The sequence below is a fragment of the Antedon bifida genome, chromosome 7 (genome assembly GCF_963402885.1).
Source record: "Antedon bifida chromosome 7, ecAntBifi1.1, whole genome shotgun sequence".
NCBI lineage: Eukaryota > Metazoa > Echinodermata > Crinoidea > Comatulida > Antedonidae > Antedon > Antedon bifida.
In genome coordinates this window covers 8,021,089-8,039,348 of record NC_136232.1, presented here as the reverse complement: position 1 = coordinate 8,039,348, position 18,260 = coordinate 8,021,089, and the positions used below count along the sequence as shown (strand labels likewise).

Below are 18,260 nucleotides of genomic sequence, written 5' to 3'. Positions count from 1 at the left end.
TTAGAATTAGGCCTCTTAGTACTTTTATTAAGGAGATTCACATTAAAAATAACAAATAAATCCTTTAAATTGATGATTATATTTATTTATTGGTGGTACTTGACTCATAAACTAAACTTATACAAACAAAAGTGCTTTCAATGCAGTTTCCATATCATACTATAATGTACAGTCTAAAGAATATTGTGCTTCATAGTTGAAGACAGTTTGTATCATATCAGGGAAGTTCCCTGATCATATATTCTAATCTGAGTTTCACTTTTTCTGTTCTATATTTAAAATATGGAATTTACATTGTTTAAAAACTTCCATCTGTGCAGTTGCTTCCACTTGGTATGACTATGTATTGTATGTAACAATATACTGGACATTTAAGTATATTCTGTTGTTGACTTTTATACACACACAATTATTTTTGAAAAATCTTTTTGATGCCGTACATTTGTTTATGATGATGTATAAAGCTCTGTCTACACTATCAAACTTTATGTGAGAAAAACCATTTGATATGCCCATATATGGACATGATGTGATATCACTACCATATTTTGGCATATCACTACCATATTTTGGCATATCACTACCATATTTGGGCACATCACACTTTTTTTGTCAAACTAGTTTGATAGTGTAGACAGAGCTTTAGACATTTCTTGCATCTTGTTGACTTTTTACACACAATTATTTATAAGAAATCTCTCTTTTTTTTAATGCTGTATTTACATTTGGTTTTATGTCTGAAATTTAAATTTATACTCCTTATTTCTAACAATTGATAAAAGTAGTATATTTATTTCCTTCTATCGCTTGAACTGATCCAGGCTAATGTCTGTGGTATGTCACATGAAAGGGGAAGTTTCTCAAGCGAAAGACTTTTATTTGTTGTCTTTATACAATATTAGAATAAACATCCTGATTATTGCACATAGTTAAAACAGTCTGTGATATTTAAACAGTTGTGGAATTAATAACTTACTTATCTTGCAACCAAGGTGTGTTATATTGATACTGTATTTGAAAAGGTAAGGTTTTGACAACAGCACCATAACAATATGTATCATAAAAATCTCTTATTTTGAAATAAAAAGGTAAGGTGATAAGGGACAAAAGCTAATTAATACCTCTCATAGAATGGGGACATTTTTATTTTAGAAATGTTCATTATTCATAACTGAAGTTAGGGTATTTCGTTCCTACCCTGCACCATACTACCTCTTGCTACATTCAAGGTCCTAGTGTTGTATTTGCCCAAATGCTCACGCATAAAACCCACCCTCTCTCTGTTTGTTTCCACAGAGCTTGGACTTTCGGTAGACAATCATTTCTGTGAATCCAACATGTCTTTACCAACCGATGGAACTGAAATACGGGAATGTGTCATCAAATGCTGGGAGCAGATTGAGAAGCAACGGCAGGAACATAAACCTAAAACGACATACAAAAAGAATGAGGAAACAAATCAGAATCCGCAAGTCATCTGCATTTTTGTTTCATCTACATTCCGTGATTTTCATGCAGAAAGAGAGGTTCTTGTTAAAAAGGTTAGTACTGTACATCATTCCAATCCATACCTTGTATTTGTTCATTTTTATCTTAGATTGTTGAATCTTCAAACTGCTCAATTGCATTATTAAAGAATTTATTGGAAATTTTATTTAAATAGTTAAGTTATATAATAGGTTTTTATTTACGCAATTATTGTTGAGTGAACTTGTTCTTGCATTCTAATGCAAGTAAAATGGCTGTGTTTAATTTTCTAGAAATTGAAAAGTGAATCCATTGTTTTATTTTGAGAACTCATGACTTTTTTTTTATTCAAAAGGTTTTTCCAGAATTACGAGAATGGTGTACACAGCACCACCTACAGTTAATAGAATGTGATTTGCGATGGGGAGTGCCACGTGATTCGACCACCAAAACTACAATATGTACGTGTTTGGATGAGATACAAAGATGTCACAAGGAAGCAGAAGGAGAAGGGTTTTTTCTTAATATGCTAAGTGAAAGGTCAACATACTTATAATATAAAAAACCTATAAATATATTCTCAATTAGTTGTGGCCATGATTACACTGTCGTACCATATCAAACTAGTTTGGTATAAAAAGTGTGCCTAAATGTGGTAGTGATATGATATCACCGTGTCCATATATGGGCACATCACATGTTGTTGCCACATACAGTTTGATAGTGTAAACAGAGCTTTAGTTGTTCCAACAGAAAGTTCATCATAAATTTTGTATGATAAAATATCCTCTGTATTGGAATCGAACCTACAACCTCTAGATTAAAGTGCGAGAGTGTCTCAAACATACCACTAAGAATTTTGATCACATGACAAAACAAACAAACATGACATAATATTATTGGCAACCAAACATGAATAAATTAACTTAAATTTCTATTGTTCTAGATATGGATGGGTGCCAAATAAGGAAGCTGTATCAGATGACCTCACAAAGCAATATGATTGGGTGCATGGAACCTCGGTCACTCACATGGAGATTGTTCAAGGGGCTTACGCATCAAACAATCCAAATTCATTGTTTCTTATAAGGGATCCATCTTTTCTTAAAGATTTACCCAGTGATCAAAGGGCTGGCTTTGTTGATGATTCAGAATATTGCAAAGTACAAATTAAGGTAATGTACTCACTCACACATTATTAACCTGTGATTGAATATTAAAGCAAAACATACCGTACTGTATATGATACTTAACAACAAATGAATGGCAAATAATTAACAATTTTACAACAGGGTCGGTTTCAGCCTGACCACTTTTTCACAGAGGCCTTTGAGAATCTAGTAGCTTTAACAGAGATTATTCCCTTTTCTTGCAAAAACCGCACCACTTTATTCCTTGTGGCTACATCATTGAATAACTTTCTTTCAATTATAGGAACTAAAAAAACAACTGAGAGAGGCTTTTAAAGAGCAAGTCTTTGATTATTCCTGTAAAGTGGATTCTGTCGAAAATGGAAAGGCACGTACCGTAGAGTTAGCATTCTGTCAAAATTCTTCATAAAGTATAAAATACAATTTCTATGCATAAATTATAAATATAGTTTTACATACGAATCAATATTTGTTAATAATTTGACTAAATATCATCACAAAAGGTTAAAATGGTTGGTCTTGAAGACGATTTTGCCAAGACAGTTTTGGACTTCTTCAAGTCTGCCATTGCAAGGAAGTATCCAGAAAAAGAAGTGAAGAACCAAACACCAGAAGAAATAGAAACACAGCAACACCAGATATTCATGGAGCAAAGAGGTGCTATGGTGTTTGGCAGAAGCAAAGAAATCCAGAAGATGCTGACATTTGCCAAATTAAGTAAGGATTCCAAAGAAGGGAGTTCACCAATGCTGGTTGTTGCAGATCCTGGTCAAGGGAAGAGTGCTTTGATGGCTAAATGTGTCAGAGAATCAAAACAGGTAAGCTAGCGGGAAGGAGTTTCTTTACTTCAAGCTGCGTATTAAAAAATAAATATGCCTCGTTGTTTTTCTTTGTGTCTTCCCCTCTCCTACCTCAACTACCTAATTGAAAGTAAAGCAGAAACAGAAAATCATCCGATCTAGCTCATCAAACTTGTTTATATGCAAGCAGTGGAAGTAGCTCACTCCAAAGTGTATGCGCATGACCAGTTGAAGACGCATATTGTGTCTTTATACTATCAATATTATTATAATTGTATTTTTTTGTAATTGGCAGAAAGGGATGAATGTGTTTTACCATTTTGTTGGGTGCACAGCTCAATCTACAGATGCATCGAATCTAGTCTACAGACTTTGTGAGGCTCTCATAAAAACTGAAAGTAAGTTACCAAAGAAGGTTGAATTTTTGTAAAACTATAAATGCCATTGATGGATAAGTTGATTGATATGATCTCACATGTATATATTTTAAAATTTGTTCCAGATACAGAATGGACGGAGTTAAAAGAGAAGTTTAATTATGAAAGAGCTTTGATACTACTGGCAAACCTCTTGAAGGAATTTGGAAAAACAGGTGAACAGCTTCTGATAATAATTGATGCTGTCAATCAGGTAATGAATACAATGTAATAAGTAAAACTAATAAGTCTGCACTCATGACTTAAGCGAAGCCTATAAATAGCCATGACCTTTATTATCAAAGTCAGGCATCAACAAGAAGAGGGTGAGTTTGGTTGTATCAGCTTTTTTCATCTATTATTTTTAATATCTATTACAGCTTGTGAAGGGTAACGACAGTCTCAAATGGATTCCACCAAATGTTTTTGGTTCGATACAAGTTATTATAAGTACTACAAGAGAAGGTGGTACGTTGCAAAAAATCAATGATATGCTGCCCTCTGGAGAAAGACTCAATCTCGCGGAGTTGGATGAAACAGCAAAAATGGATATAGTTCAAAACTATTTTGGACGGTATAACAAGGTATTACATTTTGGGAAGTTTTATTCCAGAAAGTGTTAACAGTGTTTATAGTTGAAATGCACAAAACTATTGATCCTGTTTAAGATTATGCAATATTTTCCTAATTCTATCAAACCTTCAGTCGATTGTCTGATGGTTCAGAAGTAACAACAATATTTTTTGCTATCAGAAACTAGATCCTGAGCAACTTGCTTTACTTGTGCAATCAGAAGGCTCCAAAAATGTCCTGTGGCTGTCACTGGTTTGTGAAGAATTACGCATCTTTGGAGTGTTTGAGGAAGTCACTCAACGCATAAAACAACTTCTCCCTTCTCTAGATGGTTTAATATCGGAAATTATTCAACGAATGATAAATGAGGATGAAACCTCATTTGTGGAGCAGGTAAGAATAAAATATTATTAAAATTAGTGTCAAATTTGAAGATTTTCCAGCAATTGTCCCCGAAACACAATAGCCAATTAATTTCAAATCAAGCAAAGTAATATATTCAGTGCGACAAACTGGCAAGTATTTTAACATGGAGGCAACAAAATACAAATATTTTAACATGGAGAAATGAGTTAAAAACCATGGTTTGAGGTAATTTAATTCTATGAATACATTTATTGGAGTCATTATCAGTTTTACTTTAGTTTCATTTCCATTTTTTTGTTATCAATACTTTTCAGATACTGTGCCTCTTGGAGTGTTCTCAAGCTGGTTTGAAAGAAACTGAACTTCATTTTATGTTAGGAGATTGCGAGAAAAACCAACTGGTTGCAATGCTGCCTTGGTCACAAGCTAGACGAACCCTGGGGCCATTCTTAAGGAACTCTAGCGGATCAGGAGGGGAACCAATGTTGGATTTCTTTCATGCATCAATTAAGAAGGTTTGAAGAACTTGATAAAAATTGCTTTATATTTACTGTGAACTCTTTATGTATAACTATATATCATTCCTAAACATTTATGAAGGGCTAGTGTTGCCCGAAAGCTCTGCTAATTTTTCTGGCTGTTTTACTTTATTGTTTTGATTTAGCTTTTTGCTTTGATTTAGCTTTTTGCTTATTTTTTTTTGTATATCCATTGAGATCCATTCCTGATACAGTTTTCCCTCAACCATAATTTCTCTTTTTTTATAGGCAGTAAAAACAACCCTCCTATCAAGTCCAGAAAAACAGGAAGTCCAACACATAAGACTTGCAGAGTTCTTTCAGTATCATTGTCAGAATGATACAAGAGTTGTCCAGGAGCTTCCATATCAACTGAAGACTGCTGGAAAGACAAAGAGATTGGCAGATTTTGTGATGGAAGACAAAAGAGCACCAAAGATGGGCAGGATCATGATTTCTAGAACGTTGAAAGTAAGTGAATTTAGAACTTAAAATTAGCGTACTGTAACAGTAAACAAACAAACAAGTAAGCAAACTCTCAGTGATCATTGCTAATATAGTATGGTTATATTATTATCTCAACAGGATTTACGCTGTCAGAAATACATTTTTTTTCCCGGTCCATTTGAAAAAATGGTTAAAATTTGCACATGTTGCAAGAACTTTAAAGGCGGGGTTTTCAAGAATTCAGTATGGCTTAATAAAGACGTTTGCCTTATGTGTGGGGAGCATGTGTCTCCATTTTATAGGAAAAAAGAACAGGAAGGTAGGATGAAGTGAATGTCCCTGGTCTGCCAGTGTATTATAATAAAATTTGTATTACTGTATAATAATGCTAGATCGACTTTGAAGGTTTAAGTGTGAGCAAAAAATTGACCAGTTGTTTTTTGTCTTTCAGCAATGTTGTGCATGGACCATTCAAGGGGCACAGTTTGGACACATTCTGAAACATGTGTTGTTTGCAAGAAACCCATTAGTCCCATACACAATCCACTACCTATGTATCTATGCATGAATTGTAGTTGGGACCAAAGAAGATGCACAAGACTTGTTACTAAAGAATAGTTGTATAACTAACAAAGTCAGTTGCATATTTTTAATAATAGAAAAAAAATGGAGACTCGGAGACAATTCTGGTTTTACGGTTCCGACACTGGACTCTGGAAACTGGGAAAGTCTCCTTCTATTGAATAACAAGCAAGGTTGTGTTCACACAAGAAGCAGAAACAGGAATATGTAATTAATAGAAGCAGAAACAGGAATATGTAATTAATAAACAGTAATAATTAAATCTATAATGTTTTACATACTTTTAATTAATCAAAAGCTACTGTAAGTAAGATATTTTGAAATAAGGCACCAAAGGAAGTTTCCAATAGGACATAGTAATGTAAGCTACTAGTATATCTTGCCAAAATATATTTTTTGCTTTTGCATTTCTTAAGCTCTATTTACACTATCAAATTTTATGTGACAAAAAATGTGATGTGCCCATATGATGATATATTTGTGCACATCACACTTTTTTTGTAAAACTAGTTTGATAGATAGTGTAGACAGAGCTTAATAGATTTTTTTAGAAATAATTAAAAATGTGTATAGTATTTGATTGTCTGATTATGTTCTGTAATAATATTAAAGCAGAAAATAATATTCTATTTTGAAAATAAAATTAGTAAACTAAACTTCTTTTAGTTATTATCTTTGTTGTAAATCAAACAGGCTAAAAATCATGTCAAAACCTATGACATAATAATATATGACCTTGTATACTACTATATAGGAAGTTATGACAAATTGGCCTTATTCAAAACAGGACTTAAAACATCAAAGATAAAGTGAGGACAGGTAGCAAAATACCTTGAATATTATTCAATACAAAAGGAAGTTTAGGATATATGGTATTATTACTCACTTTGGAATATGCAGTGTTTACAATCAGAGAGAAAGAGAGAATTACTTTGAATAGGTAGGATTTTTTCTGGAGTTGTTTATTTCATAATACACGTCAGCACCTTCAAAACGCAACACATTTTCCTGACTAAAACTGGCTACTACCAGCCTTTCTATTAATTGCTTTATCCAGATAATAAAAATCAAGGTAAATATTTTGTTAATTTGTTTCTATGTTAAGACATTTGCATAGTATAGGCATTATTTATACAATTATAGGCATTAAATCCAGGGACAGGCAATATAAATCTGGAGATACTTGAATCGATACCAACTCCTCCGTTTGAAAAATCCTGGATCAACCCCTGTGTGCTACAAAACAAAAGTTAAGTTATCTGCTAGTAGTACAGTAGTTATCATAACCATAACAAAATTAAATAGGCTATTTTGTGGTTTTAATCAAATTAATCACTTCCGTAGAAAGAAAAACTGAAAAATTATAAAAAGACAAAAATAAACAATTAAATTCAATTCAATTGTTTGCTTTAAATTACAGTTTTTCAGGTGAATAATTTTTTTTTAGTGAAAAACTATGTGACATTAAAATGGGATATTCAAAACCAAAAATTGTAACAATTATTTTAATGGAGGCAATATTTATAAATTGTAACAATTATTTTTAAGGGAGACAATATATATAAATTGTATATTCAAGAAAAAAGTGTGAACATTACAATGGCTGCCAACACTTCAGAAACATTACCCAAGGACACTGAGAATGAATCCATCCCAGATGCCATCCAAAAATGTTGGCAAATTCTTGAAGAACAATGCTCATCAAAGAAGGAGGAACATATTGGACCATCAACAAAGGCCAGTGGCTGGCAGGTGATTCGTTTGTTCGTTTCATCAACATTTGCTGACTTCCATGCTGAGAGGGAGGTGTTAGTAAAAGAGGTAAGTGCCACAATAATTAATAAAGCCTCACTCTACAGTAGTATTGGTTGTTTTCATTGATCTTGTAATTTCTTATAACAGTAGTTGCCTTGAAAGAATGCGGTATTTTCAGATCATACCGTGGCTGTAGGGCTGGTAAAAGAGTTACTATTCGGAAACCTATACCTGTTCTTTCTACCCAGCATTCTTTACCTAAAGCAGGTCGTGGTGTCAACTTTACCAACTTATGCTACCCCACCACCATCAGCCATCGCCTGCCCAGTCACTCGGGTGCTAAGATTAACTTAGCCACATGGAATGCCAGATCTATTAGGGCCAAGAACAAATCAACTGCGCTCTGTGATTTTATCATTGATAATCATCTTGATATACTGGCTGTTGTGGAGACATGGCTGACGGGTGATAGTAGAGATGATCGCACCATTGCTGATATAAAAACAACACTGCCTAACTACAATGTTGTTCATACCCCTCGGACTCATGGCCGGGGTGGTGGCATTGCAGTCATTGTTCGTGATGGTATTCAGATACATTGTTGCGAGTCTCCTCCTTTCAAATCCATGGAATGCTCAAAGATTACTTTGGCTTCTTTTTCTTCCTCTTTTCAGCTTGTGGTTGTCTATAGGGTTCCTCCAAATGCCAAAAACAAATTAACCTCATCTATGTTCATTAATGAATTTTCTTCTTTACTAGAATCATTAAGTGTGAACTCCTCCAAGTTAGTCATTTTAGGCGATTTTAACTTTCATGTTGATAATTCTAACAACAGGGATGCTGTATTGTTCCTCAACACTCTTGAGACATTCGATTTATATCAGCACATCCATGACCCAACTCACATCGCCAACCATACTTTAGATTTACTTATCTCCCGCAAAGAATCTGACCTGCTTAGCAAAATATCCATCCAACATGGTATGCCTTCGGACCATCATGCCATTAAGTGTCAGGTTAACATTAATCGTCCTGGGCCCAGCATAACACAAGTAGTTTCACGAAATGTCAAAAACATAGACATCGTCAAATTCCAGTCTGATGTTCTTGATTCTCTCTCACAATGTTCCCTGGCCTCTGACATTGATTCTATGGTGAAGGGGTATAATGTGTCGTTACAGAAAATATTAGATTCTCATTCTCCACCTGTGCTTCGCACTCTTGTGCTTCGCCCTCATGCACCCTGGTATACAGGTGAACATCGTTCAATGAAGCAGGAGCGTCGACGTCTGGAGCGCAAGTGGCTGAAATCTGGTCTCATGGTAGACAAACAACTGTACCATAATCAGTGCACTAACTACAATGAACATCTTTATAAGGCCAAGACGGAGTATCACAAAGATGAGGTATTAGGATGTGATCAACGCAAGTTATTCCGTGTTGTTGACAAGTTAACATCTACTGCCATCTCTAGTCCTCTTCCAGCTCATGATGATGCTAAAACTCTTGCAAATCTATTCTCTGACTTTTTTAAGAATAAGATTGAGAGATATTGCAGAACTTTTTCATCAACCTCCCCTCATTATGTTGAATCTCAATCATGTAAAAGTAATTTCAATACCTTTGACCCTGTCTCTGCTGATGATTTACTTAATGTCATTAAGTCAGCCTCCATTACCTCTTGCTCCCTGGATCCGCTTCCTCTTAAATTATTTAAGACTTGTCTTCCTACCCTTCTTCCCTTCTTTACAAAAGTTGTCAACACCTCACTGAGCTCAGGTATCTTTCCATCTTCACTCAAACATGCCTGCATAACACCATTGTTAAAGAAGCCATCTTTGGATGTTGAGGAATTTGCAAGTTACAGACCCATTTCCAATCTTCCATTCCTTGGAAAAATTATTGAGAGGGTTGTGTCCAGTCAGCTGCAATCATATCTGAATAGAAATGGGTTATTTGCCACTAGACAATCCGCCTATCGTCCAAACCATAGTGTAGAATCTGCACTTCTTCTTGTGCATAATGATATTAGCATTGCACTTGACAACCATAATGAGGTTCTTATGGTCCTTTTAGACTTCAGTGCTGCTTTTGACACCATCAACCATAAGCAGTTATTACATCGTCTATCATCACGTTACGGTATCTCTGGAATTGGTCATAATTGGTTTGCATCATATCTAAATGATAGGTCCCAGTCCATTGTCATCAAGGATGTTTTGTCGAACCCGACTCTGCTTACAGTTGGTGTTCCACAAGGGTCTGTGGTTGGTCCTCTTCTGTTTATTTTATTTACCGCCCCACTACTTGACCTTATTGAATCTCACAATGTGAAGTGTATGGCGTACGCTGATGACACTCAGCTTTATGTCACTTTCAACCCTAATCAGCGTAATTCTGCTGTCAGTAAACTTGAATCCTGTATTGCCGAAGTCAGAGCATGGTGTCAATCTAACAACCTGGTTATGAATGATGCTAAAACAGAACTTATTCATTTTTCTTCTCGTTTTAAGCCTGCGTGTTGGACTGCCTCTGTTAAGATTGGTAATTCTTTCATTCAACCATCGTCATCCTGTAGAAACCTTGGAGTTGTCATGGATTCAACGCTTTGTATGTCCAATCAGGTACATAACATCTGCAAAGCTGGGCTTCACGCTATTCGTAAAATTGGAAGCATTCGGAAGTACCTGGATTCAAGATCAACTGAGATTCTTGTTCACGCCTTTGTTACATCAAGGCTAGACTGTTGTAACTCATTACTTTATGGCTTACCAGCAAAGGATATCTCTAAAATTCAGCGAGTCCAGAACACAGCTGCCCGATTGGTCGTTCAAAGCCCCATAAGGCAACATATCACACCTGTGCTGAGACAGCTTCACTGGCTTCCGGTAACACAAAGAATTACATTCAAGATCCTGCTCTTTGTTTTCAAAGCTCTTCATAATTCTTCATCTAAGTTCATTTCTGAACTTATTCAACCTTATGTTCCTAAGCGGTCTCTGAGATCTCGATCTGAGTCTCTTCTTGCCCATATATTTCATCCCTCCACTAAGTTTTATGGAAATCGTTCATTTTCTTCGGCATCCGTTTCTCTATGGAATGCGTTGCCTATTGAAATCCGTCAGGCTACTTCCACCAGTGTCTTCAAATCTCTCCTCAAAACCCACCTTTTTAATTTGTAATTTTTCAAAATTTTCTGTCTTTGTAAAGCGCATTGAGGCTTTCAGCATAATGCGCTATATCAAGTACCAGTTATTATTATTATTATTGAACACATTTCACATTGTTGTTATAATTTGACAATTAAGTTAGCTTTTATTTTCTGCCCTTTAGAAGATGCTCTACTTATGAAGAGATGAAGCTCTGTCTACACTATCAAACTAGTTTGACAAAAAAAAAGTGTGATGTGTCCAAATCTAGTAGTGATGTGCCCATCATGTCCATATATGGGCACATTACATTTTTTGACACATAAAGTTTGGTAGTGTAGACCTACTCTATTCAACATTAATGTTTAAAAATGGAAACTGGATAGCATACACAAATAATACGAAATTGCAATATTCTTCTAACTATTTTAGCAAGTTAGTTTCACTAAATTCTAAGTCTTAGGTATTCCCAGATTTACGAGAATTCTGTGAAAAGCGCCACCTACATTTGATTGAATGTGATCTTCGGTGGGGTGTTCCAAAAGACTCTACAACCAGAACCATCCTTTGCACGTGTTTAGAAGAAATTGAGAGAGGTCACGATGAGACAGAGGGCAATGGATTCTTCCTGAACATGTTAAGTGAACGGTATGTGATTATATGCCAGTTTCAGTCAATGGATAACAAACTTACAAAATGTGGTGAAAATAAAGAACTAAAAAAGACCACTTGGGCACTGATTCTGACTCTTAAACAGTCATTCAATATTGAGTCAAAATTACTCTGTTTCAAAATGATTGACAGAAAAGTTTATTACACAGTATCTATTTTGTATTCTATGCTTAAACACACTGTTGTATTTACTGTATTAGTGATTTTGTTTTTATAGATATGGATGGATTCCAGGGGAAAGTGATGTTCCATCTGACATTGCTGCACAGTATCAATGGATTCCAGGGTTTTCCATTACTCACATGGAGATAATCAATGGAGCCTTCCGCAATAAAAACCCCAATGCACTATTTCTTCTGAGAGACTCAACATTCCTGGAAAAATTACCAGAGGAGTTTTCTTCCTCTTTTGTGGATAAGGACCCTCTTGCTGTTGCTCAGTTAAAGGTAAGTTATGCCTTTCTAACTTGAAGTATTTGGCAATTATCTTTATCTCAAGATTTACTGCACAGTAGAATGGCATAATTGTGTCACAATTTTTTTTTTTTAGGAGCTAAAGAGACGACTTCGAGAAACCTTTCCTACACAAGTAAAGGCCTATGAATGTGAAGTAGAAGGAATTGAGAACAATAAGGTACTGTTTAGCAGGCTATACATCTTCAGCACAATGTAGACTAGAGCCAAGATTTTACTATGTAGTTTGCTCTTTGTCTACATGTTGTCTTACTTGTGTCCTTTGCAGTGGCGGATCCAGGATTTTGACAAGTGCCGAACTGAAATTAGAATCCGCCTAACCTTCTTAAAATACACACTGTCAGTAGTACCATATTCTACAATTATCATTTTTTAGGTGAGCTTGAAAGGGTTAGAAACATTTGCAGAGCTGGTCACCAACTACTTTAAACAAGCTATAATCACCCAGTTTCCTACACCATCGGAAGATCCAACTCCGACAGAAATCGAGAACGACAAACACACCACATTCTTGGAACAAAGAGGATGTCATGTTTATGGACGAGAAGAATTAGTGGAGACCATGCTAAAATTTGCCACAGACAAGATTGTTACAGAGACAGAGTTCATTAAGTCTCGATGTTTGCCAGCAGAAGACAAGAAAATTGGTGGTTTGGCTTCCGGTAGCGTCAAGAAACCACCCCTGGTGATTATGGCAGATTCTGGACAAGGAAAGAGTTCCCTCATGGCAAAATGCGTTTATGAAGCTAAGAAGGTAAAACATGATAAAAACACAAATGAAATTGTTTTGTTAATCAGTATATGTTTTAATAAAAAAATGATATCAATATCTTAGTAGGCTAGTTTTAATCTTGTAGGCTGGTGATAGGAAACAAAATAAAAACATCATCAAAAACGAAATTGTATTGTTTAATCAGTACAATATATGTTTTAAAAAAACAATTATTAATATGTTGTTATAGGCTGGTCTGAATGTGTTCTACCACTTTGTTGGTTGCGGATCAACTGACCCTGCTAGCCTCCTGCCCAGACTTTGTGAAGCAATTGCTAAACATGATGGTATGATCATACATTATAATTTATTTTGCATTTAAAATGGTTCAAATCAATTTGTTGAAACTCAACTTTTCACTCCATATAATGGTCTTGATTAATCTTCACTTACAGTAGCAATACATGCACCCTTGACAGGTAACAGCAATTCAACAACATCACCAACCTCCCCATCTCCAATACCTCCCACCCCATTCTCATGCTTCCCAAAACCATATAGGTACATAACAATAACTTATTTTTGCAAAGACAAGAGACTGGAAGAAATGAAGAGAGATTTCAAGTATAGTCGGGCTTTACCAGTTTATTTGACGATGTTGAAAGAATTTGGCAAGGCAAAGAAACAGCTATTGATTGTAGTGGATGCAGTGAATCAGGTATGATCTACATTGTAAACATGATGTCAATATTATATACATCAATACACATATAAAGAAATAGGTAAAGCAATACATTTGACTAGAATATATGACCTTCTTCCTCTTTCAAATGTTTTCATACAGTACTACAGATTCATTTCATTTCAGTCATAACGTGAATTGTAAGACACCCTCTAACGGCTGCGGTATGCCGAGGATACTGTTATTAAAAATGTTTATTTAACTTGTCTCCAAGCGATAAATAAAAATACAATACAAAACATGGACAAAGAACAAGAAAAAACAACACACATAACCAGACAGGATCTCTAAAAAGTGAACTTAATAATCACTATCTGAAGGTCTTCTAGATTTACATTATGTGATTTTTATACCATGTAAACACAATCTAAAATAAAATACTTTCAATTTTTTTAAGTTAACCCATTGTACGGACTTCCTAAAATGGATTCCAGCAAAAAGCTATAACTCTGTGCGCTTTATCATAAGTACAACACGTGATCCTGTAACCCTAGGCAACCTCGATTCTGTGTCACCTGAAGCATATCAACTTGACCTTCCAAACTTGCCTGAAAGTGCAAGAACAAAACTTGTTGAAAATTATTTCAGGTTGTACAATAAGGTAGGATACAAATCAATTGAAACTGAATGTAAACCTAGCGATTTTCCACACTTTTAATTGCCATAAAAGCTACAGAAGTTGCTTGAATTTTCTAGTTGAAAAATTCCCCTCTTTCTGTATATGACATGTAAACATAAACAGAAAATAAATGAAGATTAACAACTTTAGCATCTTTGCTGGATACTAGTCAATCTTTAATAATATTATCCTTTTTTAAACAAATATTTATTTTTAAAAGAGCTTAGATCCAGAGCAACTATCCCTGCTCACAACATCACAAGGAGCTGAAAATGTTCTCTGGCTGTGGTTGGCATGTGAAGAGCTACGCGTATTTGGATTATTTCAACGCCTGACAGAATTTATCAAGTCACTGCCAATCTCTCTAGAAGATCTGCTGGCGGAGATCATCAGGAGAATGATAAAGGAGGATGACACAGGATATGTTGAAGAGGTGAATATTACCAAAATACTCACCAGCAAAAAGTTGAAAGAAAATCCTAATATTAATATACTATACTGTATTTTACAAACAATTTAATAATAATTTTAATAACCATACAAAAATTGTCCTAATCAATACAGGAAAGTTCTTAGATCATGATCTAGAAGAATTCTAAATATAGTTAGGTAAATGACATCTTCGTTTGAATCTTCCAGATTCTATGCCTTTTAGAGTGTTCTCGACAAGGCCTAACAGAAACAGAGTTGAAACTGATCCTTGGCAACTGCCAGACACCAGCTCCAATGATGCTATGGACTCGGGCTAGGAGAACATTGAAGTCTTTCCTGAGGAATAGCAGCAGACCAGGACAGATAGACCAGTTTAACTTCTTCCATTCATCTATTATCAGGGTATTTTGATGATTGTGACTTTAATTTTTTTCTTTTTTTTAAAATAAAATTATTATGATACCATTTGAAAAATACGAAATCAGATAATGTAAAATTGGAAATAAAAATATTTATAATTTTTTTTAATTTATTATTTATTACTGCTTTTGAACTCAATAACAAAATAAAGATCTTCTTTCATGAGAACAAAAATTAACTTCCACAAATAAAAATTAATGATAAAGAGTCCAATTCTGTCGCCTCACATATGTTTTCTCAAACTTTTCCAAAGAGCTCTATCTCTTGCTGCTTATCTTAATTCCATCAATTCATTCAAACACTCCAACCTGAGGCCTCTTCTTTTTAAGACTGTTAAAAAAGAACTACTAAGTGATCAGAAAAAATATAAAGCAGTCCACTTAAAGTTAGCAGACTTCTTTGAGCATCACTGCAATAATTCTGAACTGGTGATCACAGAGCTGCCATACCAGCTCCGAGAAGCTGGAGAGATCAAAAGGTTGGTTAATTTTCTGATGCATGATACCAGACGAAAACAAATGGATGCTTTTGCCATTGCTAAGCAACTAAAGGTAAAATTGATTTATTGTATAGTAGGATAAACTAGAAACTGCATCCAGTTCACAGTGTACAGTACATTGAGTCATAATAACAATCCAATAAACATCTTCCTCTCCATGTTCCAAAATTTATATGTATTAATTATTATTTTGAGAAAATTTGAATAAGTCATAGAATCCTATACTATACAGTACAGTTAGTAAGTAGTGTAGTGAGTGGCCGAGCGGTTAGGCAGCTGAACTGTAATCCATATCCTTTATGGCAAAGGTTTGAGGCTCGCTCCATGGTTGTGAAGGTAGAATGAGTCTTCTCAGATAAGGAGAGTCCACATCATTATTTGTGGAATGCGCTATAATATAAACACATCAACATTAGAATGCAGGAGTCACTTTCTAATATAAAATGAAAAGGACCTACGTTTTAACACTATGGCCTACCCGTATCAAGGGGACACCCTAGTCTTACAAAGGGGACAATTTATTGGGTCCTGAAGGTGTCCACTTAATAGAGGTTCTACTTTGTTCTTGATTGACAGGATTTTCGCTGTAAAGCTGACTGGGAACGAGATGCAACATCACATCCTATGAGGATGTGTGTCGCCTGTGCAGATGCTAAAGGAGGCATCAGCAGTGTGGTGTCACTGAGGACCACCAGAGACTGCTGCGTTCTATGTGCTAATGAGGTTCCAAAACTTTATCAACATCAGCAGAATGAAGGTATGAACATACATCAACCAAATATTCAATATTCAATCAGTATTTACAGTTGTGTTGCATAGAAAGGAAGAGTCATAAAAGCTATTTAGCTGACCCATTAACATCAAGCAAGTAAATATTTTGTGTAAAATGCTAAACTGCAATTGCTGATAAAAATCACCAAATTAATATTAAAAAATACAGTATTCCTAAATTTATTTTGTTTAGCTAAATGTGTGTGAATATACAGTATTGCATTATGTCTGTTTACCTATCTGTCATAATTAACCCCCAATATTTGTAATATGTACTGTAATAATAATAACTAGACATGAAACTCGTCACTTTGACGAGTTAGTTATCCGCACCACGACAAACGCCACGTGCACGTCATACGTTGGAATATTGCACACAGATAAAGATTATGGCATTATGACAAGAACTGAAGAATATGACATGCTGTTAGTGCTGAATTTTGTGTCATATAGTATATACATGCAAACAGTATAAGCTGTATACATATTACATACAGTGTAGAATAGGTGAAATTACGGGACCCGCCATTTATTCCAATTTTTAACATGGCGACGGTATCAAAATGAAACACTTAGATAGCAATTTCAGAAGGAAATTATCTCAGGAACAACATATTAACGTGTAGAAGAAATTTGAATACGTAAAATATAGATGCGCACCCTTTTAAATGTGATGAACTATTACGCAAAATATGAAAATACGACTTTTTTTATTCAACTGGCCATATGATGACGTCACAACATCCGATTGGCAAAATGTTTACATGAATTCGTATCTACAATCCAATAGCTTCCAGAAAACGTTTTAATCGTGATTATCACATTTTATTCTTACGAGCTATTACAGATTAAAATTTACTGTAAAGATGAAATTAATGACCCACGTAATTAAAATTTTTAGGCATGATGACGTCATAAAAATTAAAATATTTTTATCTCATGCTAAAGAAAGTTGATTGACCTACACAATATATAAATGTAGGAGAAAAAGGAATACAGATAAGCGCGATGCGCTCCATTGAATGTGATGAGCAATAACGAAAGAGACAAAAATCCTATATTTTACATTCGTGTGGCCATACGATGACGTCACAATGTTTTTTTAGCCTTATTGATGCATGATCCGATATCTACAACTCATCAACTTCTAGATTTTGTAATAAAAATAAACGGTTAACGGTTTACTTTAGAAACTATGACTGTTTAAAAAAAGACATAATTTTGACGATTTTTTAAGCTTTTTCATAAAAAACGCGCACGAATTGTCTAATTCAACGTGTTCGTATGGCGTTATTTAAACTGGAAAAGGTCTAAATTGTTTTCAAAATCACTGGGAAAGGCTTGAAAAATATAATTCAAGAGAAAAAAATATGTTTTTAACGCTATGTGCGCACCGCGCGCATAAAAAATTGCGCGCCCGTGGGAATTTTTGACATGCTCAAAATGACAAGAAACGCGTAAAAAGTTGATTAGAAATTAATTTTGCGCATTTTGAAATTTTAAATGCGCGTGCGCGCGTAACTTCTTGTCAAACATGCCATTTTTAATCCGTAGAAAGTTTGCCCCTGATATGACTTAAATTTTGTCAAAGTGTCAATACTAAATGACTTTTGGTTTTTAATCTATGATCAATCATTGAAATTCATAAAATTGCGCATAAGTCACGTTGCGCAACTATGACGTCATTCAAAAATAG

The 18,260-nt window shown here is 34.8% G+C and overlaps 3 protein-coding genes across 6 annotated transcripts in view; 2 read left to right on the top strand and 1 right to left on the bottom strand.

The window, feature by feature from the left end:
- The window catches only part of LOC144849054 (protein CMSS1-like), a 29,498-nt gene that overhangs the window by 7,943 nt on the left and 3,295 nt on the right, over positions 1-18,260 (bottom strand). Inside the window, exon 6 of one of the 4 annotated variants that reach the window (XM_078706022.1) lies at positions 1,287-1,425. The exons of 1 other annotated variant lie outside the window; for it this stretch is intronic. The gene's annotated coding sequence lies outside the window, so the exon portion shown is untranslated. Of the gene's footprint in view, positions 1-1,286; positions 1,426-5,543; positions 5,674-13,708; positions 14,372-18,260 lie in introns of those variants that run through there. 2 more of the 4 variants (XM_078706024.1, XM_078706023.1) reach the window with 2 other exon arrangements.
- On the top strand, positions 1,338-6,356 carry LOC144848877 (telomerase protein component 1-like). Its single transcript, XM_078705827.1, has 13 exons — positions 1,338-1,541; positions 1,823-2,007; positions 2,414-2,642; positions 2,902-2,985; positions 3,122-3,436; positions 3,714-3,816; positions 3,921-4,048; positions 4,215-4,418; positions 4,588-4,800; positions 5,088-5,288; positions 5,541-5,762; positions 5,877-6,057; positions 6,190-6,356. Exons 1-13 carry the CDS (start codon positions 1,338-1,340, stop codon positions 6,354-6,356), a joined length of 2,436 nt encoding a protein of 811 aa, XP_078561953.1.
- On the top strand, positions 7,920-16,453 carry LOC144848876 (telomerase protein component 1-like; the record flags this gene model as incomplete). The annotated part of the gene is made up of 13 exons (XM_078705826.1): positions 7,920-8,141; positions 11,688-11,872; positions 12,114-12,342; positions 12,446-12,529; positions 12,746-12,972; positions 13,036-13,123; positions 13,332-13,428; positions 13,672-13,799; positions 14,221-14,424; positions 14,663-14,875; positions 15,082-15,276; positions 15,624-15,845; positions 16,370-16,453. Coding segments are annotated over exons 1-13 (2,178 nt in total), but the record flags the coding sequence as incomplete, so codon positions are not given.

What these genes read in the sequence shown, in the direction of transcription:
- LOC144848877 (XM_078705827.1), top strand. Translation starts at nt 1,338, where the DNA reads ATGTCTTTACCAACCGATGGAACTGAAATACGGGAATGTGTCATCAAA. An exon ending in GAGAGGTTCTTGTTAAAAAG is followed by an intron (nt 1,542 to 1,822) that starts GTTAGTACTGTA and finishes TTTATTCAAAAG; the next exon opens with GTTTTTCCAGAATTACGAGA. An exon ending in AAACCTCATTTGTGGAGCAG is followed by an intron (nt 4,801 to 5,087) that starts GTAAGAATAAAA and finishes AATACTTTTCAG; the next exon opens with ATACTGTGCCTCTTGGAGTG.